Genomic DNA, 26,971 nt, shown 5'->3' on the forward strand with positions numbered 1-26,971 from the left:
TTGGTATGGCAACACCCATTTTTTCATGTTCTCTGTGTATATATATCTTCCGACTGTATTTTCCACTGCATGCATCCGATGAAGTGGGCTGTAGCCCACAAACGCTTATGCCCAAATAAATGTGTTAGTCTCTAAGGTGCCACAAGAACTCCTGTTCTTTTTGCTGATACAGACTAACATGGCTACCACTCTGAAACCTAACAATGTTAGGAACTATTAGGAAAGGTATAGAAAATAAGACAGAAAATATCATGATGGCATTATATAAACCCATGGTATGCTCACACCTTGAATGCTGTGTCCAGTTCTTGTCGTCCCATCTCAAAAAAGATACAGTGGAACTGGAAAAGATTCAGAGAAGGCCAACTAAGATGGTCAAGCCTATGGAACGGCTTCCGTACAAGGAGATACTAAAAGGATTATGGCTGTTTAGCTTAAGAAAGAGATGACTAAGGGGGGATGTGATAGAGGTCTATAAAATTGTGAATGGTGTGGAAAAAGTGAATAGAGAAGTATTATTTACCCTTTTACACAATACAAAAACCAGGGGTCACCCAATGAAATTAACAGGAAGCAGGTTTAATACAAACGAGGAAATACTTTTTCACACAACGCACAATTAACTGGTGGAACTCATTGCCACAGAATATTGTGATGGCAAAAGTATAAGTGGGTTCAAAAAAGAACTAAATAAGTTCAGGGAGGTAGATCCATCAATGGCTATTAGCCAAGATGCTCAGGGATGCAGCCCTATGCTCGGGGCAACCCTCAACTTCTGACTGCCAGAAGCCAGGAAGGGGAGACAGGGGCAGATCACTCCAACTGCCCTGTTCTGTACACTCACCTGAATCTCTGGTACTGGCCACTATTGGAGACAAGATACTGAGCTAGATGGACCACTGGTCTGATGTTCTAAATTAAATTGCTGTGGCTCAGGTTTGCTGAGTAACATAGATGGACAATGAGATAACTGGTAAAAGGCAATTTGTGCCATTGTACCCTAGAAGTTCAAAACAATGGCATGTGCATAGTGCACACTGCTCCAGTTCTGGAAAATGTTTTATTTTCTTCTGAAATTTTTGAATTTTTAATCAGAATAACTGAAAATCTTTGGATGGGGGGAGTGGCTGAAAATGCAACATTTTCAACTGAAAGCAGACATTTTTTGGTGTGAAAAAGTTCATTTAAAAATAATTTTGACAGAACTTTTTGGACCTGCCCTACTCCAAGTGTTCATGTTGCCAACACTCACAATGATGTCATGAGTCTTGTAGTACTTAGTTTTTCTCTTAAAGCCCCAGCTCCTGGAGTCATGTGATTATGTGACAGTCTGAGCTTTCTTTCTTTCTTTCTTTCTTTCTTTCTTTCTTTCTTTCTTTCTTTCTTTCTTTCTTTCTTTCTTTCTTTCTTTCTAAGAAGTGAGTTTCTAGCCCTCAAGGTTGCACAGAAAAGACTGAAGATTTGTCCCAAGTAAAGGCTCCAAAACCAGACACCAAATGAAAATAGCCCCCAGTTTATGGTGTCTAAGCCAATCTCATGATTTCTCAGGGCCTGTCTCATGATTTTTGATCACTTGGGGTAGGCCACGCTGCACAGGGGATGCGTTATGATGGGGCATGTGAACATGCTGAGCCTGCAGCACCTGGGACCACTGGGGAGTTTGGAGGGCCTCTCTGTTCGCTGGTGGGGGTGGGTTTGCTGTGACAATGGCTAGGCTTACCCTCGCTGCCTGTCACCCCTCAGCATGCCATGGACATCCTGGGCTTCAGCAATGAAGAAAAGTATGGCTGCTATAAAATAGTGGGCGCCATCATGCACTTCGGCAACATGAAGTTCAAGCAGAAGCAGCGGGAGGAGCAGGCGGAGGCAGAAAACACTGAAAGTGAGTTTGCCACACAGCCGAGTAGGGCTGGGAAAAGCTTTGCTGAGCCCAGCACGGTGCATGAACTCCTTCCACTGCTGGGCAGAAAATCACAGGGCTGGAGCATTGAAACAATCCCCGTCAAGTTTCCCATTCATCCACCCGCCATCCCTTCCCTTTCCCACATTCCTCTCATGTGGTGATGCCTATTGACTAGGGGCCATGCCTCCACAGTGCTCAGAACTCCCCGCAGTAGCCCTGCCTCTCTGAGCATCTGTTTGGTGCAGGACACTGGGTCTGCTTCTGTCAAATCAGCTGCACTGTGCAAAGGTTTATTGTTCTCCTTTATTGCATTGTCCTCTCTCTGCACAAGGCTGTGCAGGGAACCTTAGCTCAGGCAGTTCCCAATATTTGAGCACAGCACTCAGTGAGTGCTACACAGTTCAGGATACATGCTGGTGCTGCTGCACTGGCAAAGAGAATGTTGATCTAACAGGAAATGATTCCCCTGCATCGTTAAGATGGAGCAAATCTTCCTAGACAGAGGTTCTCTGGGTTGGTAATACCTCAGAGAAGCACAGGTGCAAAAATCTCCAGATGCCAAAAGCCCCCTACAACTCCACCTTACACACCACACCCTGAAGAACACAATACAGACACTGCCCACCGGGGAGGTGGGCAGACTACAGAGCATTTTCGGGTTAGTGAAAGCCAGCAGAATTAGGACAGCATCATCTCAGCCCGAGAAGCCTATATTTTTGTCTTGAGTATGCCCATCACCTGGCTGCTTCCTCATGGTTTGATGATGTGTTGCAGGTGCTGACAAGGCCTCCTACCTCATGGGAATCAGCTCAGCTGACCTCATCAAAGGGCTGCTCCACCCCAGAGTGAAAGTAGGAAATGAGTATATGACAAAAGGTCAGAACGTGGAACAGGTGAGTGTGCTGGGACTGTAGTCTCCTGCCTGCATTCTTACCTGGAATCCCTTGGCTTTGTGCCCTATAGCAGAGCGATGGCTTTGGGTGGCATTCCCAGTGCAGGGCCCTTAGCTCTGGAGTTCACCCTCTGGTGGCCCCACAAAGTCTGAGTTTGGGTGCCCCAAGGGCATGGTGTAAGCTGAGCCTGCTATTGCTGTCTTTTAGCAGCTGTCTCGGTTATTCATTGCCAGTGTGACGTGGAAGCAGGGAGTGCGCTGGGTTGATGGCTGGATATTTTTGGCCGTTGCATTTTACAGTGATGGGCCAAGGCTGGAATTTCAATTCAAACCCCTTTGATTTGTGGAGGGTTTGGGTTCAAATCCCTGGACACTGTGGTTTGGCCTGGGTTGGATCCAAACTCAAGAGGGGCCTAATTTCTGTGGTTCTTGCTTCAGCTGTAGCCCCAATCTCATGAGATGTTGGCTCCAGATGGTGGAAACCTCCCCAGGACAGCAGCTCTTGTGAGATTCCCACTGTTGAGGGTGGGAAGATTGCAAGCGCAGCTCATGGGGTTTCAGCACCCTCTGCCGCACACCCAAAACTCGGCCTGGATTGCGCACCCACCTTGCACACCATCCTGGGAGTCACATTTCTGATCATTCCTAGCTGAGTCGTGAGCCTATGTTCCATCTTCAGAACTGACTTAGGCACTTGGGAGGCTGGGGTCAGAAAGTCCATGGGATACAGGCTCCTAAGTCACTGGGGCACTTTTGAAAATGTGACTCCAGCACATCCCTGACAGGCTGCCCCAGCCTGGAGCTGCAGGCACACTTAGTCAGGAGAGGAGGGCACAAGGTAAATGGCTGCATGAACACAAACACACGGACTAATTGAGTGGCTGAAATGTGAACACCCCTTGGTGGGAGCAGCAATTCCCTTGGCTCTGGCTGGCTATTCCCCTTCCTGCTCTGAGAATAACGGGTCTTCACCGCCTCAGGCTGGGTGTAGACAGAACGAAACCAATAGGGAGCAAGTCTCGATGTGACGAGCCCTCTCCGGATTGCATTGGCAGGTGGTGTATGCAGTCGGGGCCTTGGCCAAAGCCACCTACGATCGCATGTTCAAGTGGTTGGTGACTCGTATCAACAAAACCCTGGACACCAGGCTGGCCAGGCAGTTCTTCATCGGAGTACTGGACATCGCAGGCTTTGAGATCTTTGAGGTGGGTTGCAGGGGTGGTGTGTATTAAACAGACTCAGTGCCATAGAAACACACGCAGCTTTCCCTTGGCTTCTGGCAGTTCTGCCATGAAGATATAGGTGTCTATGGAGAATGGAGCTCATGTGTCAATTCATTAACCCAGAATACACCCACCACAGCCCCTGGGAATGGCTCGGCTGTTGCTGAGGACCAGAGTGCCAATTCAGTCCCAGCTGAGTTCCTTTCCACCTGTTCTGGAATGGGATCCCAGCTGGGCCTGTCCACATGGGCTGGGCGGAATCAGTGAGGGACTGGGACCAGTGGATGCTCCCCTTTGCTGACACAGAGGTTTGGTTTGTGCCTGCAGTATAACAGCTTCGAGCAGCTGTGCATCAACTTCACCAATGAGAAACTGCAACAGTTTTTCAACCACCACATGTTCGTCCTGGAGCAAGAAGAATACAAGAAAGAAGGCATCGAATGGGTCTTCATCGACTTTGGCCTGGACCTGCAGGCCTGCATTGACCTGATTGAGAAGGTAAAGCATGAAGCATGGAGATGGGGGTCAGTGACTCTGCCAGCCCGCTTGGGTAGCTGTGTGAGACTGGAGTGGGCTGAGCATACGGTGTGGCTGCACAGGGCTCTGATAATCCCTGTTTGTAACCAAGCATCCAGCTGAGCAATACCATTTGGTGGATGCTTTTATTACAGGGGTAGGATAGATGGCTGCCACCAGGCTGAGCTGTAGGGTGAGCGTTCTAAACGACTTGCTGAGCCCTCAGCGAGTTCTGGATTTCACCCTGGCCCTGACTGCTCGAGAGGGAAATGAAAAACAAGTCTGGGGGAGCAGGAGAAAATCCAGCTTGTGCCTTGGAAAATCCCCCTCAACTTTTACTGATTAGGGGAACTGCAGAAGGCAGTGGGCTGGAGGTAACGCTGGGGGGGCTTTCCACAATAGAGTTTACCCTGCCAGTTGAGACATAGGGAGGGAATGATGGGGAAATGCCATCACAAGGTGGTGACAGTTTGCCCCGTGGCACATTCTCCCAGCATCTCTCTGCAGAGGCCTGAATGATGACTCTCCCTCAGCACGTCCCCAGTCAGTAGCGCAGAGCAAGTCCCCCGTGCAATTCAGGTGCTAGGATGGCTGCATTTGTGCCAGGGATTGGTCGGGGGCTGGAATAGGGTGGGGGCCTGCCCTGTCCTTTCCCCACTGTGCCAAACTCTGAGCGACTCACGGGTATCCTTTCCTGCAGCCGATGGGAATTCTCTCCATCCTGGAGGAGGAGTGCATGTTCCCGAAAGCCTCCGACATGTCCTTCAAGGCCAAGCTGTACGACAACCACATAGGGAAGTCGCCTAACTTCCAGAAGCCACGGCCAGACAAGAAGCGCAAATACGAGGCCCACTTTGAGCTGGTGCACTACGCAGGAGTGGTATGTCTCCCGCCGAGCCCCTCTCATTCCCAGGCCTCTTGGGGTCTCTGTGCTGGGCTGCTGACCTGACCTGCTTCTCTTTGTCCTGTGGTGACAGGTGCCCTACAACATCGTTGGCTGGCTGGATAAGAATAAAGACCCCCTGAATGAAACAGTGGTGGGCGTCTTCCAGAAATCACAGAACAAGCTCTTGGGCAGCTTATATGAGAATTACGTGAGCTCCTCCTCAGGTGAGCCGTGGTCCTGCCCCACTTCCCCCCTCACACACACCGTGACCTCACCTGGGAACACACCTCCTGAGCTGCCCAGAACTGCTCTCTGCTGGCACCAGCAGGCCTGCAGCGTGCGGCAGCTCTGACAGAAGGCCATCACCAAAGGTGGAGTATGGTTTTGTGGGGCCCTGGGCCAGAGCAAGTGGGGCCCCCTCCCCTCCTCTTCTACCTGCAGTCTCCCCACCCCATGCTCCTGCCAGGGAAATAGGATTGGGGCACGGGGGCACCCATTTTTCTGGGGCCCCCAATTGGTCAGAGCCCCTGGGCACAGGCCTCGTTGGCCCAGTGACTAATCTGCCACTGGCCACCCCCTGCTCACCAAGAGACCTGGGGTGCCACGCTGCATGGATTCCTGGGAGGCCTGGATTCAACTGCCATGCACAGTCTCTCGCTCCCTGGGCAATGGGGTGCTGCAGCTTAGTCCTGGGGAGCCCAGCGGGGGATGGTGTCATGGGAGTGAAGGGGAATCCCAACAGGGAAAGCTGGACAAAGCCAGAGGAGAGCAGCGGTTTACCCTGGTCTGCAGGTGTGGTCCAGGGTAGGTGTTGCCATTTCCCCCTTTACAGAGACCTGGTGCTCCGTGCTCGTGGGGTTGCTAAGATCGGCATGATGGGGAATTCTGCCCATGCCAGGACTCACTCAACTTCCACTCCCCAATGAGGAGAGAGACGGGGGGACACACACACAGCCCTGCCGCTCTGTTAATGTGCTCACCGATCCTACACACACTTCCACTCTCCCTCCAACGTCCCTGCTCACATGCTCGTAGGCCTTCTGCCACCGTGTCTCAGCCAACACAGACCCCCTTTGCCTCCCACCTCACACACCCATTCTTCCTCCTTGCAAACCCCTTCCTCCCACACATCAAGTCCTTCCTCCTTGCACACCCCTTCTTCCCCCCTTGCACACGTCTTCCTCCCGCCTCACACACCCACCTCCCACCTCACACACCCATTCCTCCTGCCTCACACACTCATTCTTCCTCCTTGCATACCCCTTCCTCTCACCCAAGTCCTTCCTCCTTGCACACCCATTCTGTCCCCCTTGGATACCCACCTCACACACCCATTCTGCCCTCCTCACACACCCATTCTTACCCCTTGCACACCCCTTCCTCACCCCCCCCACCTTACACACTCCCAAGCCCAGAGCTGGCCTGTGGGTCATCTAGCAGCACCAACATGGGACCCAGAGTCTTCCAAGTGCAGCCGACACAACAGACCACAAAGCAATACTTCGCTGGCGTCATGAATTTACCCTGTTTCCCTCCAACAGATGAGCCACCGAAGGCAGGGGTCAAGGAGAAGCGTAAGAAGGCGGCTTCCTTCCAAACGGTGTCCCAGGTGCATAAGGTAAGAGCGAGACTCACACACAGGACTGGAGGGTGAAGACTTCCCTCCAAGAATCCATCCCAGCCCCTCACACAGCCCAGGGGCATCTCCCTCACAAGCCTCTGATGCTGTAAGAGACACAAGGACCCTACAGGATTGGTGTTCCTTGCTGCATGGGCGCGACAGGTCCTCAGCCCTAGTCAGGTGCTAGCTATGCTGGGTGGGGAACAGTCTCAGCCCCTGGCTGCTAGCTCCTCTCCGTGCTGCACTCGCTCAGCTAAGGACCCGTGGTCCCAGACGGAGAGAAAATACCCCCCTCTGAGGTGGGGCTTGTGCCACTGCTGAGCCCACGATGGCTGTGCTGCCTGGCGCCCGGCAGCGTCTCCGCCTTTGGGAGAGCGGCAGTTAAGACTTGCAGTGATGTTTAGATAATGTATTACATGAACATCACTTTAAGTCTGTGCTACCTCTCTCCTCACTCTGGACTGCGGGAAGGACAGCCCTTGGCAGAAGACAATGAAGGTGGATCTTATGGGGCTCTGAACAGGGGCAGATTATGGAGCTGCCCTGCAGCTCTCCTGCCTTGGGAGCTGGCTAGAGCCGATTGCTAGCTCAGTGCACCACAGGGCTCTGAACCCCGTTCACAGCACTCACTCCCAGGGTGTCTCTGTCCAGGCGGGGGCTGAGGCAGCCAGGGGGACAGCTGAGAACCAGACCAGACTGGGGTTCATAAGCCAAAAGCTAGATCCTGCAGGAAGAGTCTTGTCCTGCAATGACAGGGGAGCAGCAGCTGTGCCAGTGTCCACTGGCTCCAGCGTCAGATGGGGTGGGGGCTTTCAAAGCTGAGGGCCCGGGTTCAACCCACTGGCCTCTTTCCTTGTGCACTGGGAAGGCCTCTCTGCCTTAGAGTCATGCTGCTGTGAGTGGGTCAGTCTAGCTGCTGCAGGGGGTCTGCTACCGAGAGCAGGGGGCTGCCTGAGCCCGTGGCCTAGGAGAGGGGGTAGCTTGGTATGGCACAAGGAAGGACAGGGCTTCAGGGTGGCTTGGGCCATTGCTCAGAGGGAAAGGAAGTCCCAGAAACAAACATCATGCATCACCCATGCCCTGAGCGAGACAGGGGCTGGGGGAATGCCTTCCCCACAAGGCTGTGCCCTGTCCTAGCACTTTTTACAAGGCGTGTGGCTGGTGTGGGGGACACCTGTGTGGCTGGCTCTCGTCTTCAGACTCCCGGGGTCAAATCCATCCCCAAGCTGCAAATGAAGATGTGCTTGGGAGCCCCTACCATGCATGGCAAACCCCTGTGGAGAATGGGACCACCCAGTGCTGAGCCCCCCTGCAGGCTGCAGGCCCCCAGTGCCCAGAGACCTCTCTATAGAAGCTGGGCTTAGGGTGTTGTTCCCACAGCCTTGGGAAGGTACAAAGACTCCTGAGGAGACATTCCCAGGAAATGAGGCAGGCCAGGGCGAAGGGGCATTGGCAGAAGAGGGCTACGGGAGCCCAGGGCTGGGCTAGCAGGGCACTGTTGGTGGCATTGAGGGGCATGAGCGGGAGCTTGCCCAGCCTCTGCGCACACTGGGCCTGGCTCAGCTCCTCACTGTCACCAACCCTAAATTCACTCCTAAGAACAAGAGCATCTGGTTCCTTGCCCCACTCTACTGCGCTGGCACTTGACACCCAGCACCACTGCCGGCCCTGGCCCCTGTCTGAGCGGGGGGCAGGCCCTGCTCTGGGCTCAGACTGGTGCTGGCATCTAGCCGGGGGCTTGGCCCAAGCAGTGGGACAGCAGGGTGGGGACTTTTCTACTGGGAACTGATGAGGGGGCAGAGGGACGCGAGGCGAGTGGCAACACCCGGCAGGGCAGAGGCAGCGTGTCCTGCCTCACCATCGTATCTGCCCTACAGGAGAACCTCAACAAGCTAATGACCAACCTGCGTGCCACCCAGCCTCACTTCGTCCGCTGCATCATCCCCAATGAGACCAAGACCCCAGGTATGCAGCTGCAGGGCTGGGGCTGGGCTGGCTGGGGAACAGGGCTGATAGGACAGCACTCGGATTAATGGCAGCCCATCATTATCTCCTCTGGGCTGCGTGTGCAGGGATCCCCCCTGTTCCCACCAGAACTCTGAGGATCCCATCCCCTCACCTCTAGTCACTGATTCCCAGCTAAGGAGGCCTGACAGGTCTCTCCGAGGCCTATGAATTCCAGTTCCTGTCAGGAAGGGTCAGGGGAAGCACTCCCCTCCAGCTGCACCAAGTGCCCTAGGGCTGCCCAGAGGGGCCACAGGAGAGCTCCCTGTCCAAATGGGCCCCTTGGATGCAAAAGTGACAAGGACCTTTACAAGGGTCTAAACCCAGAAGCAAGCGGGTTGCTCCTCAGGAGCTGTGGGTAAAACACCTATGCATTGTGGATGCTGCTCTGACACCTCCTAGAGTCTCCTGGCAGGAGCAGCAGAGATGGAAGGCAAATCCTTCCCTAGCTACGCTGCGAGCCTGTGTTCTGCCATCACACAGGAGACACACATAGCACGGGCCACCCTCAGAGAGCAGAGGGGGCCCAGGCCACAGCACTGGGTTTCAGTCCAGGCCAGTGAGTAGGGTAAACCTGTTATTAAAACAGGGGCCATGTGCAAAATCCAGGTGCAGCTGGAGGCTCCACTTTCAGCTCCCCAGCCCTGCTGGCCATGTGGTTTGGTTCAGGCCCCAGCCTGGCTGACGTGGGCCCTGCTGGCCATGGGGTTTGGTTCAGGCCCCAGCCTGGCCGACGTGGGCCCCGCTGGCCATGAGGTTTGGTTCAGGCCCCAGCCTGGCCGACGTGGGCCCCGCTGGCCATGGGTTTTGGTTCAGGCCCCAGCCTGGCCGACGTGGGCCCCGCTGGCCATGGGTTTTGGTTCAGGCCCCAGCCTGGCCGACGTGGGCCCCGCTGGCCATGGGGTTTGGTTCAGGCCCCAGCCTGGCCGACGTGGGCCCCGCTGGCCATGGGGTTTGGTTCAGGCCCCAGCCTGGCCGACGTGGGCCCCGCTGGCCATGGGGTTTGGTTCAGGCCCCAGCCTGGCCGACGTGGGCCCCGCTGGCCATGGGGTTTGGTTCAGGTCCCAGCCTGGCTGATGTGGGCCCCGCTGGCCATGGGGTTTGGTTCAGGCCCCAGCCTGGCTGACGTGGGCCCTGCTGACACAACCCCGTCTGTTTTCTCTCCTCTGCAGGAGCCATGGACGCCTTCCTGGTGCTGCACCAGCTGCGCTGCAATGGCGTGCTGGAGGGCATTCGCATCTGCCGCAAAGGCTTCCCCAACAGGATCCTCTATGCTGATTTCAAGCAGCGGTAATGCCTCCCCTCTCTCTCCCCTGGCTGCTAGGGACTAGCTCAGACAGGGGGCAGATTGCCCCAGGCTCCGCTCCACTCCCCAGCATGTGGGGGTTCATCTGAACCCAGCACATACATCGCTCGCCCTCTGCCACTACGCCCTGCTGCGCATGGTGCCTTCATCCTGCGTCCCAGGGCAAAGCCGTCCGAGATTCCTTGATGCACCTGGGCTAATGTGGATACAGCAGGGTCTTGTGCAGCCGTCCCCCAAATGATGGTGATTGGAGTGAGAGGCCGGAGCCCAAGGCAGAGGCTCAGTGTCAGTCAGGGGTGAACGAGGCTCGCCCCATCAGATGCACAAAGCCCAGTCAATTCCTTCCCTGCCTCTGTGAGCCCAGCTCGGAGCTGGGTGGAAGTGTTGCCCCAGGCACAATCGTCCATCTGCTGGCCTAGCTCTGATCCTGGCAGTTCAGCCCCATGGTGCTTGTATCATGCAGATCCCAGCACAGAGGAGGCAGCTCTGAGCTGGCCAGGCATGCTGGGTACAGTGCACAAGCCAGCACACAACCTGTGCCATGGTGCTGCCGGTGTCCAGCGTGGCCACAGCACGTGTCGCACAGACGTGTTCCTGGCTGGGTCCCTCCATGCGTGGAGTAAGAGGGAGCTACTGGCTCGGTGCTATGGCCCCTCTGCTGTGTCTCTGCAGCTATCGGATCCTGAATCCTGCTGCCATTCCTGACGACAAGTTTGTGGACAGCAGAAAGGCCACGGAGAAGCTGCTGAATTCCCTGGAGCTTGACCACTCTCAGTACAAGTTTGGTCACACCAAGGTGAGAGGGGAGGGCAGCTGGGCTTGGGCAGGCAGGGAGGGAGTTGGGGCTGGGTGGTCTGCCCTGAGGCTGGGACTCCTCCTTAGAGACCTGCAGGGAGGGGAGGTGTGAGAGCTCCCAGTGCTCGCCTCCAGCTCCAGCTCACTCTGCTCTCCCCAGGGCTCATCGTCTCCAGAGCTCTTGCTCCAAAGCACCCCCAGCGCTGTCTGGACTAGGCCCTCCTGCTGCAGGCCCCTGCCCCACCTGCCTGCTCTTCCACGCCAGGGAGGAGGCAGAGGCAGGGGTGGGTTAGCTCAGTGTGGCAGCTGGAGATGGGTAGCTAGGGAAGGGCAGAGGCGCAGGTGGGGAGGAGGGTCCAGCAAGGACTCCCTTTCCCAGGCTCCCATCACTCCAGCGCATGTTGTGTATTTGAGTCGCTGGCTCAGAGCTCCCCTAGACCCTGCCCTAGCAATCGGGGCACACGTCACGAGCGGGCTGTGGTGCACTAGCGCTGTGAGTCCACACCAGACAGCGCTAATGACACACACTCAGGCGCTGAAGAAATGGCGTCTAGGGGTCTGCCCTCCAAATCGCTGCAGCACCTGAGCATGTACCGTGGCCACAGAGAAACATGGTGCCCTCCGCAGGGCAAAGAGAATGCAGTGGCTGCTTCAGGTATCTCTCCTGAGCAGGCAACAGCTGCCCTGAGCCCCTCTGTGGTGGCTCTGAATCACATGCAGCTGATGGCTGCTCAGAGAGTTCGGGTGCCCGTTAGTCCCATAAGCTCCACTCCTATTCCCCTGCTTGCAGGTGTTTTTCAAAGCTGGTTTGCTGGGCCATTTGGAGGAGATGCGAGACGAGCGCCTGGCCAAGATCCTGACAATGCTGCAGGCCAGAATCCGTGGGCGGCTGATGCGCATTGAGTATCAGAAGATCATCAGCCGGAGGTAGAGCAGCTAGAGGGGCGGCCCGCCCTGCTAGCACCGCTCACCCTTTGCCATCCAATCAGAGCAGGCAGGGATGTACCTCCCACCATGTCCGCTTGGTCAGACAAGCCCAGGGGCAGAGCTGGACGGAATTCCAATGAAACCTTTGCCAATCAATCAAAATGGAACCGTTTTGTGGTGATGGTTTGATGTTGCTGAAGTTCCAGCAGAGTCCTGCTTGGTTTCGGTGCAGCTCGCCCGCCCAGCTCCTGGGCAGCCTGCCTGGAGGGCGGATGGGGAGCCGAGAGCCTAGAAGTCCTGGCTCCCAAGCTCATGGCTCTGGGGCAGCTCTGCCCATCAGCCTGCCTGAAGCTCCATTCCCTTTTAAGGAGAATTTCATTCCAAATCGGAATGAAACCAAATTCTGAAATATCACATTCTTCCATGGGATGGAATGCCCTTTTCCCTCTGCCCCGCTCCTCCCAGGGGATTGCTTCTCCCATTGCTGTACAGGCAGCAGTGCCATCCATGGGCGTTATTACTCCTGGCGAGGGAATGGAGACTGTACAAGACAGATCAGTTTCCTCTCCGGGCCGCTCAGGCTGAGCAGGGGTGGATTCTCCAGGCGGCAGGCAAGGAAAGCATCCCAGCAACTCAGAAGAAGCGCATTCATGTCAGCTGTATTGCCAAAGGAGTGTTTTTCCATGGCTTGCAAAGTGGGGCTGAGAGGGGCCTGGCAGCAGGAGACAAAAAGCCATGTTCCCATATTTGGGAAGTCTCCTACAGTCAGTGTGGAGGGCTCACAAGGGATGCACTGGGATAGAAACCCCTGGGAGGGTCAATGCATTCCAGGCCATGGACCAGACATGAGGCCATTGTGGACCCTTCTGGTGCTGTACATAAGCACCATGGAATGGCTGGGCAGTCACGGCAATTGCTGCCGCCAGGGCCAGATTCCCCAAGGAGCTCAACCCCTGACATGCTGAGCTGTTGTGAAAACCTATCTCCGCACGTGCCAGCTAAGAGGAAGGGGTTTGTGGGGTGAGAGCCAGCAGGGAGTCCCTGAGCATCATAGTTTGACTGAACCTTCCCTTCTCGTGCCTCAGGGAAGCACTCTACACCATCCAGTGGAACATCCGCGCTTTCAATGCTGTCAAGAACTGGTCCTGGATGAAGCTTTTCTTCAAGATCAAGCCTCTGCTCCGGTCGGCGCAGACTGAGAAGGAGATGGCCACCTTGAAGGAGGAGTTCCAGAAGCTGAAGGAAGCTCTGGAGAAGTCAGAGGCTAAGAGGAAGGAGTTAGAAGAGAAACAAATTACCATGATCCAGGAGAAGAATGACCTGTCTCTCCACCTTCAAGCTGTAAGCCCCGTGTACAGCTCCTTGGCAGGGGAGATGTAGGTGCGGGTGGTGAGAGTGGGGTAGGCATGGGCATACCCCGCCAGACAGGTCAAATGTAATACCACAAGCCAGAACTGTCCTTTAGATGGGGACCACTAGCCTTCTGGCCCCTTGCATCCCAGAGGGCTCAGAAAAGGGCCTGACACTGTGGACAGGATGGTTCAAAGGAGTGAAGCTCAGGAATGGAGAATTTCTAGGTCGTTGCTCAGTCTGGTCTAGGCAGCGATGGTCCAGTGTCATCTGCTGACCATTCAGTGGCCAGCATGAAATGAGATGGAAGGCCTTAGTCCAGTGCTGAGCAAATGCCTGTCTCACAAAAAGTCCTTTCATAAGGGGAACCCTTGTGTCAGGGCAGAGACAGGAATGAATGGGCTGCTCTGCGAAGGTGACCCCACCAGAACAGGCTGCAGCACATGGGTGGGAAGCGTGAGTGTCTGCTGGCCAAGCTGTACCTGCTCCCTGGAGTGCGGTCTCCAGGCACTGTCAGTCCAGCACCTCCCACCATCTGAAACACCTGAAGCAGAAGGACCAGCATCAGCTTCAGCAGCTCTCCCATTCCCCTTTGGCCCTAAGGGATGGGAAGAGAAAGGATGGGAATGTGCCAGAAAGAAACAAAAGCTTCCTTCCATCTGCCTGAATGGCTTGTGCTTGCTCTCTACATTAAGTGAAGAGCATCAGCAGCTAATGTCCAGGAGAATGAGGGTGTAGTGGTCTCTTCCAGGGGCTAGGACCCCTGCCTGGCTGGTAATATTTCCTGGGGGAAGTGGATGAGCATGTGTTTCCTTGTGCACTTTCCCAGGAACAAGACAACCTAGCTGATGCAGAAGAGCGCTGTGACCTGCTGATCAAGGCCAAGATCCAGCTGGAGGCCAAAGTGAAAGAGCTGACGGAGCGTCTGGAGGACGAGGAGGAGATGAACGCGGACTTGACCTCCAAGAAACGCAAGCTGGAGGACGAATGTGCTGAGCTGAAGAAGGACATTGATGACTTAGAGATCACACTGGCCAAGGTGGAGAAGGAGAAGCATGCCACAGAGAACAAGGTAACCAGCACTGCATGTGAGAGGGGTCACTGTGCACAGTTACTGGGGGCTCCACAGAGCTCTGTGGCCACACTCCCAATAGCTTCCTTGAGCGTCGTGACTGCTGTAGGAGCCCAGGGATCTGCTCAGGGAGAGGAGGTTGCTGTTAGGATGTGAGAGGAAGGGCTGAGTCTCTTCAGCTTACAAGAAGTGGAAGATTGGACAAATAATGAGGGAGGAGTATAAAAGTATTGCTCAGGCATGCAGGAATGAAATTAGGAAGGCCAAATCACACTTGGAGTTGCAGCTAGCCGGAGATGTTAGGAGTAACAAGAAGGGTTTCTTCAGGTATGTTAGCAACAAGAAGAAAGTCAAGGAAAGTGTGGGCCCCTTGCTGAATGAGGGAGGGAACCTAGTGACAGAGGATGTGGAGAAAGCTAGTGTACTCAATGCTTTTTTTGCCTCTGTCTTCACAGACAAGGTCAGCTCCCAGACAGCTGCACTCTGCAGAACGGTATGGGGAGGAGGTGACCAGCTCTCTGTGGAGAAAGAAGTAGTTCGGGACTATTTAGATTAGCTGGACGAGCACAAGTCCATGGGGCCGGATGCACTGCATCCGAGGGTGCTAAAGGAGTTGGCCGATGAGATTGCAGAGCCATTGGCCATTATCTTTGAAAAATCATGGCAATTGGGGGAGGTCCTGGATGACTGGAAAAAAGCTAATGTAGTGCCCATCTTTAAAAAAGGGAAGAAGGAAGATCCAGGGAACTACAGGCCAGTCAGTCTCACCTCAGTCCCTGGAAAAATCATGGAACAGGTCCTCAAGGAATCAATTCTGAACCACTTAAAGGAGGGGAAAGTGATCAGGAACAGTCAGCCTGGATTCACCAAGGGCAAGTCATGCCTGACTAACCTAATTGCCTTCTATGATGAGATAACTGGCTCTGTGGATGAGGGGAAAGCAGTGGATGTGCTATTTCTGGACTTTAGCAAAGCTTTTGATACAGTCTCCCACAGTATTCTTGCCAGCAAGTTAAAGAAGTCTGGGCTGGATGAATGGACGGTAAGGTGGATAGAAAACTGGCTAGATGGTCGGGCTCAACGGGTAGTGATCAATGGTTCCATGTCTAGTTGGCATCCGGTATCAAGTGGAGTGCCCCAAGGGTCGGTGCTGGGGCCGGTTTTGTTCAATATCTTCATTAACGATCTGGAGGATGGTGTGGACTGCACCCTTAGTAAGTTTGCAGATGACACTAAACTGGGAGGAGTGGTTGATACGCTGGAGGGTAGGGATAGGATACAGAGGGACCTAGACAAATTAGAGGATTGGGCCAAAAGAAATATGATGAGGTTCAACAAGGACAAGTGCAGAGTCCTGCATTTAGGACGGAAGAATCCCATGCACTGCTACAGACTAGGGACCGAATGGCTGGGCAGCAGTTCTGCAGAAAGGGACCTAGGGGTTACGGTGGATGAAAAGCTGAATATGAGTCAGTGTGCCCTTGTTGCCAAGAAGGCTAATGGCGTTTTGGGTTGTATAAATAGGGGCATTTCCAGCAGATCGAGGGATGTGATCATTCCCCTCTATTCGGCACTGGTGAGGCCTCATTTGGAGTACTGTGTCCAGTTTTGGGCCCCACACTACAAGAAGGATGTGGATAAATTAGAGAGAGTCCAGCGGAGGGCAACAAAAATGATTAGGGGGCTGGAGCACATGACTTATGAGGAGAGGCTGAGGGAACTGGGATTGTTTAGCCTGCAGAAGAGAAGAATGAGGGGGGATTTGATAGCTGCTTTCAACTACCTGAAAGGGGGTTCCAAAGAGGATGGATCTAGACTGTTCTCAGTGGTAGAAGATGACAGAACAAGGAGTAATGGTCTCAAGTTGCAGAGGGGGAGGTTTAGGTTGGATATTAGGAAAAACTTTTTCACTAGTAGGGTGGTGAAGCACTGGAATGGGTTACCTAGGGAGGTGGTGGAATCTCCTTCCTTAGAGGTTTTTAAGGTCAGGCTTGACAAAGCCCTGGCTGGGATGATTTAGTTGGGTTTGATCCTGCTTTGAGCAGGGGGTTGGACTAGATGACCTCCTGAGGTCCCTTCCAACCCTGAGATTCTATGATTCTATGATAGGACTGGGCAAAATGCAGCCGGGATCTGTAGAAGGTAGTATCTGAAAGAACAAAAACCTCTCTGGCTCCAGAGCATTGCACAGTTTGTGCAGCAATAAGCAAAGCTGGAGGTAATGCCACGATTTTCCACCTGCAAAAACTGCCTTCAGTTTTGCCTGGTGTAGCTGGTGAAAGCCTTGGAATAAGAAGCAAGCCCATGACAGACCTGCAAGAGCAATGGGGCTAAAGGCAGTAATGGTGACAGTGACGGTGAGGATGCTGACGGTGATAGAGGTGATGAGGACAGTGGTGGGGATGGTGGGGATGGCAGTGGTTGTGATGGTGGTGGAGATGTTGGTGGTGCCTAGGGCAGCCCTCACTGGAAATGCCAAGGTCAGGGCAGGCTGCAAAAGGGAGAGCAGATACTACCAAAGACTGGTGGGTAACACTGAAGTACATTCACCAGTCACAAACTGTGCTTCTGATTCCCCACACTGGTTATCAAGAAGCTAAAAAAAGGGAAATCACCCAGCCCCCTGTATTGCATTCCAGTTCTCTGGCTCCCAATCGGCACCTAGGTCCAGTACAGTGAGAAGTTATTTAAAAACTCTGCTCACTATACAAAATGTTCTTCTGAACCCCAAAGGGCCAGCCACATTGCCAAGTCAATATTAGTTTAACTCTTACCCAAAATACCATGTTGCCTGCCAATCCTTTAGTATCTAAAACTAAGGGTTTATTATAAGGAAAAAAGAAAGAAAAAGAAGAGATTTATTAAATGTAAAGCAGTGACATACATACAGAGACTTCAGAGTCCATATATCAGGTTCTTAGCAGTATTGGTAAGTTTGCTGACTTAAAAGTCCGCCTGGAACATCCACAGCTTGGATAGGTCATTCAGGCTTCAGTTTGTAGAAAAGTTTCCCCAGTAGGAAGCAGGTCTGACGACAAAATGGAGATGTTGCAGTTTGCCTTTTATATTCTTTTGACATGAGGCTTGTATTTTCTGTGGCCCATACACAAGCTTCACAGCACATGGAAAAGCCTTAGAGTTCTTGTCCATAAGCCTGCCCTTACATGGCTTGCTGACTCATCAGGTTATTCCCTGGCATTTTCAATTGGTTTATTGTACAGCTGATGTCCCTTGATGGGCCATCAAGCTGGCTTAGTGCTGATGCCAATCTGTCTGGGGGTGTCTGCCAGAAACACAGCACAAGATTGGAAATACAGATATAACCTACATATCTATAACTCACAATACAAAGGTGCTACAAACATATAAACAAGATGATCATGTTTGGCAAATTGTAACATTTTTGTAGTTACCTTACATGGCATATCTAGCATGATTCGTTGCAATTTTACGATACTGGTATCCATAATATCATTAAGTGCCTCCCATATTCCATACGGCATCACACAAAGTAGTGGAGGTCATGGTGATGGTGGTGGGGCTGGTGGTGATGAGGGCAGTGATGGTGAGGATGGTGAGGATGGTGAAGATGGCAGTGATGGTGATAGAGATGAAGGCAGTGGTGGTGACGTGGTGGTTTAGCTCTCCTCTCTGCCTCCACCCCCTAACTCCTGAGGAGTTAAGCTTTCTTCTTACTCTGCCGGCCTAGGTTAAAAACCTGATTGAAGAAATGGCAGCTCTGGATGAGATCATCGCCAAGCTAACTAAGGAGAAGAAAGCGCTGCAGGAGGCACATCAGCAGGCCCTAGATGACCTGCAGGCTGAAGAGGACAAAGTCAACACACTGACCAAGGCCAAAGTCAAACTGGAACAGCAAGTGGATGATGTGAGTAAAATATGAATGCAAAGACCAGTGACAGCAATCCCATTGTATGGATGGGCTGTGTGCCCACAGGGGAACCGCCCTGACCCAGGGATGGGCTGTGTGCCCCCAGCGCCCCGACGCTGGGATGGGCAATGTGCCCCCAGGGGAACTGCCCTGACACAGAGATGGTCCGTGTGCTCCCAGGGGAACTGTCCCGACCCAGGGATGGGCTGTGTGCCCCCAGTGGAACCACCCCGATGCAGAGGAGATATGTTAGATGCCATGCTAAGTTTCTGCCAGCAATGGAGAAGGGACCTTTCATCAGAGGCAGGAGGAAGTGGAGAAGCAGGAGATGTCAGGGACACTGGAGGGAGTATTTCCCTTCTGAATTTACATTTCTTCCTTCTCTCCAGTTGGAAAGTTCCCTGGAGCAGGAGAAGAAGATCCGAATGGACCTGGAGCGAGCGAAGCGCAAGCTGGAAGGGGATCTGAAGCTGACCCAGGAGTCTGTGATGGATCTGGAGAACGACAAGCAGCAACTGGAGGAGAAACTCAAAAAGTGAGTGCCAACAGCGCCAGGGGAAATACCCTGCAGCCAACCCCAGCAGGCGCCACTCCCTCCACCTGCTTCCTCCTGCACTGAGCAGGCCTGTGGGTGCATTGGGCTGGAGTTCTCACTTCTTGGGGCTGTTTCCCGACTGGAAATTGCTGTTATCCTATGTAGCATCTAGTATCCCCAGCCATGCTCAGAATCCACTGCCCTGGGCACTGCCCAGAGACCCAGGGAGAGGGTCTAACCAGCCCAGCGCAGGAGGGGTTCTCATCCCCATGTTGCCGTGGGGCCTGAGGCTCAGAGGATGCAGTAACTTTCCCAGAGGAGCCTGTGGCAGAGGCAGGAACAGAGGCAGATCTCCCGTCTTGTGGTCCAGAACTCTACCTGCCTGATCAAACTGCCTCCCTGCACGTCAGGCTTTGGGGGGAAAAGCACCCAAAGCTTTAAGAGAAACTGCTGTGCTGAGCTGTGACCTGCAGCCCCCAGGGGCTGCAAATGTAACCGGCAAGTCGGCAGGGTTGATATCACCTGCCGCATCCCAATTCATGGATGGGCCGTGTGCCCCCAGGGGAACCGCCCTGAGGCAAAGATGGGCCGTGTGCCCCCAGGGGAACCGCCCCGAGGCAGGGATGGGCCATGTGCCCCCAGGGGAACCGCCCCGAGGCAGGGATGGGCCATGTGCCCCCAGGGGAACCGCCCCGAGGCAAAGATGGGCCGTGTGCCCCCAGGGGAACCGCCCCGAGGCAAAGATGGGCCGTGTGCCCCCAGGGGAACCGCCCCGAGGCAGGGATGGGCCATGTGCCCCCAGGGGACCCGCCCCGAGGCAGGGATGGGCCATGTGCCCCCAGGGGAACCGCCCCGAGGCAGGGATGGGCCATGTGCCCCCAGGGGAACCGCCCCGAGGCATGGATGGGCCATGTGCCCCCAGCGGAACTGCCCTGACCCCAGGGATGGGCTGTGTGACTCCAGGGGAACCCGATATAGAGGGGTTGGCTTAGGTGCTCTGCTGGAGTTTCCGAACAGTATAGGTTGCAAGTACAGGACATTCCTCCTTTGGTACAGGACAAAGCACGAGTCACTAGCTTGCAGGGAAGTCTCCTGCACTGGCCCCTGGGGGATAGGCTAGGAGGGGCCCGGCAGCTGTTCTCTGCCTAAGCTCAGGCCTGTGTCCTGGTTCTGTGCAGGAAAGAGTTTGAGACAAGCCAGCTGAATTCAAGGATTGAAGATGAGCAAGTGCTTGGGGCCCAGCTGCAGAAGAAGATCAAAGAGCTGCAGGTACAGGAGTGTTGTGCAGACTGCACAGGACTACAGTGAACAGCCACGGGGTTGGGGAGGAGAGTGCCCCAGGGCTGACAGAGAATCTTGTCCCTGAGTGGGCAGAGCACTGCCTGCCTCTCTGGGCCTGCCACCTCCTCTGGGGAGCTGTGAAGAGAGGGCTCTGCTTTCCACCATCCCTTCCTGCCGGGCCGTCCATGCTAGTGTGTCTCCCCCACCCCTCTCTCCAGCCTTGGGGGCTCGATCCCAGTTCAGCTGGGCACGTTTCAGATCGAATGGAGCCAGCTGGTTTCCCCAGAAGCTCCTTACGTGCCGACCCTGTGGGGGGCCTTGTTACCCCCGACATGAGAGAGGTATTCTTGTTAGCAGTGCTCTGAGCACTGACCTCACTGAGCTGCCTGGGAAAGCCAAGCCAGCGCAGTGGGGCTGGTGCGCTCTGGACCAATCCCAGGCAGGATCTGTAGGGGAGGCAGGTTAAATGGTGTTGGGTTTGCGGGTTTTTTAATTAAAAACTCAAAGACAAGCTCCTGGCCTTTCAGCCGGGAGGGAGCTAGCCCTTTGCCTGCACACCAGAACCTCAAATCCAGCCCCCCAAGCCATGATATCACAGTTTGGGCCCCTCTCATGAAGGGCCAAACCAGAACCCTAGGGCCGGATCGCCCTACTGTGGGGGTGGGGCTGGGCTTGGAATCCTGGTTCACAGCTGGACACAGATTGGGTGGCCCAGACCCAACTCTCCAAAGGCTTTAGGGGTGATTGTGTTAGCTGAGTCAGTGTTCGGACTGTAATGGGGACGTTAGCCCAGCCTGGAAGCCTGGGGCGCTGGCCGCCTGTCCCAGTGGGGAGGCTTGGTGCTGCAGTGAGGCTGTCGCTCCAGCTGGGACGGCGAGGACGCTGGTGCTGCCAGCGTTTTGCCTGGCCTCATAGCACCTGCCACGCTTTGCCCCCCCGCCAGGCCCGCATTGAGGAGCTGGAGGAGGAGCTGGAGGCAGAGCGAGCGGCGAGGGCCAAGGTGGAGAAGCAGCGCGCGGAAGTGGCGCGAGAGCTGGAGGAGCTGAGCGAGCGGCTGGAGGAGGCGGGCGGCGTGACGGCTGTCCAGCTGGAGATGAACAAGAAACGGGAGGCAGAGTTCCTGAAGCTGCGCAGGGACCTGGAGGAGGCGACGCTGCAACACGAATCGACGGCTGCGGCCCTGCGCAAGAAGCACGCCGACACCGTGGCTGAGCTGGGCGAGCAGATCGACAACCTGCAGAGGGTCAAGCAGAAGCTGGAGAAGGAGAAGAGCGAGATGAAGATGGAGGTGGACGACCTGTCATCCAACATTGAGTATCTCACCAAGAACAAGGTGAGGGGTTGGGGAGCTGTGAGCAGGGCTGCCCCCCGCTAGGTGGAACCAGACCTGCTTAGGGGTGGGGGATTAGGGTGCCCGAGAGCGGCTGGAGCCTGAGGCAGGCTCTAAGTTCTAACACTGCAAGTGCAGGTGGTTTGCTCAGCTCTGATGTTCGCTTGGCCAAGTCACTAACCTCCCTGCCTCCAGCTACAAGTGGGGATAACGACGCATACCTGCTCCGTGCTGGGGTGGAGGGGGGCGCTCTGAACCTGCTAAGATCAGAGCAAAGGCTGGAGCCGTTGGCGTTGAAAGCCCAAGATGCTGCATGTCTGCAGAACAACAGCTGAGCTGTCTGTATTGAAGGCAGCTGCAGGTCCTGTTCCTACTGAGGGGGACATGCGAGGGTCCCCTACTGGCAGAGCTCTGTGTGAGAGGCTAATGGGAATCCTGTTAGCATCACTCAGCTGGGTCAGAGAAGGGGGGATTCCCCAGTCTCAAACAATAGCCTAGGAGACAGGACAGTTCCTGGGGTGGTGTGTTCAGCAGCTGAGCCTGTTTGGAAGAACAAAGTTGTCTAGTCAGGGCTGCCGATCTGACGCTGCCCTGGCTGCTCGCTGCAGGCAAATGCAGAGAAGCTGTGCCGAACGTATGAGGACCAGCTGAGCGAGGCCAAGTCCAAAGTGGATGAGCTGCAGCGCCAGCTGGCCGAAGTGAGCACCCAGCGCGGCCGGCTGCAGACTGAGAACGGTAGGTTCGGGACTGGCTGAGAGGGGCCCCGAGGCTGGGCTTGCTAAAGCGGGGGACTGTGGTCAGCCACTTGCAGTTTGTCCTGCCTCTCGGAGAAGTCAATGTGCTCTTCTGGCAAAGCAGTGCCCCTGAGGAGCTGAGCAGCTGCAGAATGTACCTGCCGGCCCCACTCAGGGCGGGAAGCATGGCAGAACCGCGGAGGCAGTGACAGGAGAGGAGTAGTGTCAGCATCAGTGTGGCTATGGAATGTGCCATGCCCTCAAGTGTTAACAGCAGGAAGCTACCTGCTGGCAGAGTTCCCCCTCTGCCCCAGCAGTGCAGCTGCTGCCTTTAGGTCCAGGCTGGAGACCCGGCAAGGCTGGGTTCTGCCCAGATTCTCCTGGGATCTGTGCTGAAAGGGCTGAGTGCATCAGGGAGCTGATACATTAAGCTGAGGTCCCTGCTGCCCAGGTGAGAGGTAAAGAGCCCCTGGCACAAGGGATAATAGGCCCATTGCCCAGGCCAACACCCCCCACACCAGCAAGCCAGGTTCTGCTACCCTAGACCCTGTGGGGACCATGCAGGGCCCAGACTAGCTGCTGGCTCCTCTCAGCCTGGCTGAGATCCAACTCATTGCTCGGGGGATGGGAACAGGGGCGGCTCCAGGCACCAGCACGCCAAGCCCGTGCCTGGGGCAGCAAGCCACGGGGGGCGCTCTGCTGGTCGCTGCGAGGGCCGCAGGCAGGTTGCCTTCTGCGGCATGCCTGCGGAGGGTCCGCTGGTCCCATGGTTTCGGAGGACCTCCCGCAGGCTGCCGCCGAATCCGCGGAACCGGGGACCTCCCGCAGGCAAGCCACCGAAGGCAGCCTGCCTGCCGTGCTTGGGGTGGCAAAATACCTAAAGCCGCCCCTGGATGGGAAGTGCTATTTTGACTGACTCCAAGCTAGTGCTGGGCCATAACTGCAAGGCCGGCTCCAGACTCCTCTAGCTCTGTGGGAGCTTGGAGATGGGCCCAGGCCTATTGCTATGAGCAAGCGCATCACCTTGGGCCCCCTGGAACCGTAGGCAGTTGGGCGTCAGTTCTGCGCCACATTGGTCAGGGGCCCCAGGGAGCTGAAGGACACGAGCACATGGCCTTGCACGGCTTCCATTTGCCCAGCTCCATTCTGGTTGTTTGGCTTTGTCTGCACTAGGGGAGCTAAGCCGGCTGCTGGAGGAAAAGGAGTCTTTTATAAACCAGCTGAGCCGTGGCAAGACTTCGTTTACCCAGACTATTGAGGAACTCAAGAGGCAGCTGGAAGAAGAGACCAAGGTAAGGCTGTGTGAGGGAAATGACTGGCTCTCTGGGGCCTCTCTCCTGCGGGAGGGAGGTTCGCTGGCCAGCCAGGAAGGGAGCTGGGGAGCCCAGCAATGTGGATTTGCACCTGAGTCCCTAGAAAGGGATGGAAAATCACAGAATCGTAGCAGATTAGGGTTGGAAGAGACCTCAGGAGGTCATCTAGTCCAGCCCCCTGCTCAAAGCAGGACCAACCCCAATTAAATCATCCCAGCCAGGGCTTTGTCAAGCCTGACCTTAAAAACCTCTAAGGATGGAGATTCCACCACCTCCTGAGGTAACCCATTCCAGTGCTTCACCACCCTCCTAGTGAAAAAGTTTTTCGTAATAGCCAACCTAGACCTCCCGCACTGCAACTTGAGACCATTGCTCTTTGTTCTGTCATCTGCCACCACTGAGAACAGCCGAGCTCCATCCTCTTTGGAACCCCCTTCTGGTAGTTGAAGGATGCTATCAAATCCCCCCTCACTCTTCTCTTCTGCAGACTAAATAAACCCAGTTTCCTCAGCCTCTCCTCATAAGTCATGTGCCCCAGCCCCCTAATCATTTTCATAGCTCTCCACTGGACTCTCTCCAGTTTGTCCACATCCTTTCTGTAGTGTGTGTGTGTGTGGTGGTGGGGGTGGGGGGGGGATGATTACCCAAACTGGATGCAATACTCCAGAGGTGGCCTCACCAGTGCTGAATAGAGGGGAATAATCACTTCTCTCGATCTGCTGGCAATGCTCCTACTAATGCAGCCCAATATGCCGTTAACCTTCTTGGCAACAAGGGCACACTGCTGACTCATATCCAGCTTCTCGTCCACTGTAATCCCCAGGTCCTTTTCTGCAGAACTGCCGCTTAGCCAGTCAGTCTCCAGCCTGTAGCAGTGCCTGGGATTCTTCCGTCCTAAGTGCAGGACTCTGCACTTGTCCTTGTTGAACCTCATCAGATTTCTTTTGGCCCAATCCTCTAATTTGTCTAGGTCACTCTGGACCCTATCCCTACCCTCCAACATATCTACCTCTCTCTGCATCTTAGTGTCATCCATGAACTTGCTGAGGGTGCAATCCATCCCATCATCCAGATCATTAATGAACATGTTGAACAAAACTGTCCCCAAGACCGACCCCTAGGGCACTCCGCTTGATACCGGCTGCCAACTAGACATCGAGCTGTTGATCACTACCCATTGAGCCCAATGATCTAGCCAGCTTTCTATCCACCAAACTGCCAGTCATTGGCCAGACCGACACTGGGCCTGGCTATGCTCAGGTGCACCCAGCCCAGCCAAGCCCAGCAAGGGGCTGAAGCCACTGCTCTGAGCAGGAAAAACATGCCTTGGAGGGTAGCTGTGTGGGGGGGCCTTGGCCAGCACAGACCCTGGGAATAGGACCCTGCACCTGGTGCTGGGATTGGATCGAAGGTGACCAGACCGCACATGTGAAAAATCGGGATGGGGGTGGGGGGTAATAGGAGCCTATATAAGAAAAAGACCCAAAAATCAGGACTGTCCCTATAAAATCGGGACATCTGGTCACCCCAGTTGGATCCAGCCCCGATCAGTCATGAGCAGTAGCTCAGCCCAGGCAGTGGCTTTCTGGGGCCCTGTGTGAAGAGAGCTGGTGGGTGTTGGTCTGCTGCCCAGCAGGCTGCTCTCTGCACACCCCCACATGCACCCCTGCCACTGCACAACTTGAGGTCAGTCTCAGCAAAGTGGCCAGGGAGGCTGAATTCCCTTCTGCTAGGCTGCCCCTGAGGGCCAGTTTGTGGCACACAGGCGGGAGACCAGCACTGCTGCCGCCGGTGCGGGACGTGCCCTGCACAGGAAGCACCAGTTCCCAGGCCAGCAATCCAGCATCCTTCACCACAGCTAGACTCCTCCCGCTAAAGGAGGCACTGCCCCAGCCGGGTCCTGGCCTTGGGCAGCACTAAGTGTGAAGGCTGACTCCCACCCCAGGCCTGGGGGAGCCCACTGCCCATCTTGGCTCTCCTGCCTTCCCCTTTGCAGTCCAAAAACGCCTTGGCTCATGCTCTGCAAGCCTCGCGCCATGACTGCGACCTGCTGCGGGAGCAGTACGAGGAGGAGGTGGAGGCCAAGGGGGAGCTCCAGAGGACCCTGTCAAAGGCCAATGCTGAGGTGGCCCAGTGGAGAACCAAGTACGAGACAGATGCCATTCAGAGGACAGAGGAGCTGGAGGAAGCCAAGTAAGTTTGAGCAAGGTTCATGCACTGGGCACTGGCTGCTCCATCTTCTTGCTGGGGCCGGTTGGTGGCAGATCTCCAGGGTGGCAGCAGGTCTCTGCAAAGGGATAGGGCACCTCCTGAGCTGACATGTCCACGTATAGCTGCAGAGACATCTCTGCATTCACACAGAGACGCAGCCTGGCTCAGCGAACGCCCGCATGCTAGACCCGGCCAAGGGATACGTTGCCTGTTTGCACTGAGCGTGAGAGCAGGGTTCTCTCTGCCCCAAGCTGCCAACCACCAGTGCTGCCCAGGGACTGCCCTGAACGTCCAGCATGTTGCTCAGTGGGGGCTTGCATGGAGATCTATGCTTCAGCCAACATGTCTATGGGTGCACACAAAGCCATGTGCCAAATGGATTTGCATGGGGGCCGGCAGCTGTCCAAGGGATGGAGTGACATTTATGGAAGAACATAAGAGTGGCCATATGGGGTCAGACCAAAGGTCCATCTTGTCTTCTGACAATGCCAAGTGCCCCAGAGGGAATGAACAGAACAGGTAATCATCAAGTGATCCACCCCCTGGTGCCCATTCACAGCTCTGGCAAACAGAGGCTAGGGACACCATCCCTGTCCATCCTGCTAATAGCCATTGATGGACCTATCCTTCATGAATTTATCTAGTTCTTTTTTGAACCCTGTTATAGTCTTGGCCTTCACAACATCCTCTGGTGGCAAGCAGTTCCACAGGTTGACTGCGCGTTATGTGAAGAAATACTTCCTTTTTGTTTGTTTTAAACCTCCTATCTATTAAATTCATTGGGTGACCCCTAGTTCTTGTGTGTAAGTGGGGGAATGGTCCCACTAGTGTGGGGAACTTTCCTGGCTTATACGCTACCCTGGTGGAATTGGCTAGTGAAAGGATCTGAGTCCTTGCTCCCGCTCCCTTTACCCAGAGAGGGAGGGCTCCACTTCCCCTCTCCTGTGTGGCAGAGTCCTCGCTCTGGAGCATAGGGACATCACAAACAGCCATCTCTGGAAAGGAAGGGAAGTTCACAGTCTCTCCCTCGCATGTCCCAGGCCCTGGCTGTGCTGCAGGGATGCCGCAGGTCAGACACTTGCTCTGGTGGTGGCCACATGCCCTCAGGCTGTAGGTGGCAGGACCCTTCTTCCCAGTTTCGCACCCTCCCTCCTCCCCGTGTTGGGGTTATGATCCCCCTCCC

The 26,971-nt window shown here is 55.1% G+C and overlaps 1 protein-coding gene across 2 annotated transcripts in view; it reads left to right on the top strand.

Moving 5' to 3' along the window:
* MYH7B (myosin heavy chain 7B) overlaps positions 1-26,971 on the top strand; it is a 59,808-nt gene that overhangs the window by 25,229 nt on the left and 7,608 nt on the right. Inside the window, exons 13-32 of one of the 2 annotated variants that reach the window (XM_039498818.1) lie at positions 1,744-1,882; positions 2,678-2,796; positions 3,851-4,000; positions 4,346-4,516; positions 5,235-5,414; positions 5,512-5,644; positions 6,962-7,038; positions 8,919-9,006; positions 10,218-10,335; positions 11,024-11,147; positions 11,937-12,073; positions 13,159-13,414; positions 14,253-14,495; positions 18,205-18,381; positions 18,774-18,919; positions 20,098-20,188; positions 21,144-21,533; positions 22,139-22,265; positions 23,438-23,556; positions 25,574-25,770. In XM_039498818.1, coding sequence (XP_039354752.1) covers positions 1,744-1,882; positions 2,678-2,796; positions 3,851-4,000; positions 4,346-4,516; positions 5,235-5,414; positions 5,512-5,644; positions 6,962-7,038; positions 8,919-9,006; positions 10,218-10,335; positions 11,024-11,147; positions 11,937-12,073; positions 13,159-13,414; positions 14,253-14,495; positions 18,205-18,381; positions 18,774-18,919; positions 20,098-20,188; positions 21,144-21,533; positions 22,139-22,265; positions 23,438-23,556; positions 25,574-25,770 — 3,182 coding nt within the window. Of the gene's footprint in view, positions 1-1,743; positions 1,883-2,513; positions 2,562-2,677; positions 2,797-3,850; positions 4,001-4,345; positions 4,517-5,234; positions 5,415-5,511; positions 5,645-6,961; positions 7,039-8,918; positions 9,007-10,217; positions 10,336-11,023; positions 11,148-11,936; positions 12,074-13,158; positions 13,415-14,252; positions 14,496-18,204; positions 18,382-18,773; positions 18,920-20,097; positions 20,189-21,143; positions 21,534-22,138; positions 22,266-23,437; positions 23,557-25,573; positions 25,771-26,971 lie in introns of those variants that run through there. The other variant, XM_039498819.1, reaches the window with a different exon arrangement.

This window comes from Mauremys reevesii, linkage group 13, assembly GCF_016161935.1.
Source record: "Mauremys reevesii isolate NIE-2019 linkage group 13, ASM1616193v1, whole genome shotgun sequence".
In the NCBI taxonomy this organism is placed as follows: Eukaryota; Metazoa; Chordata; order Testudines; family Geoemydidae; genus Mauremys; species Mauremys reevesii.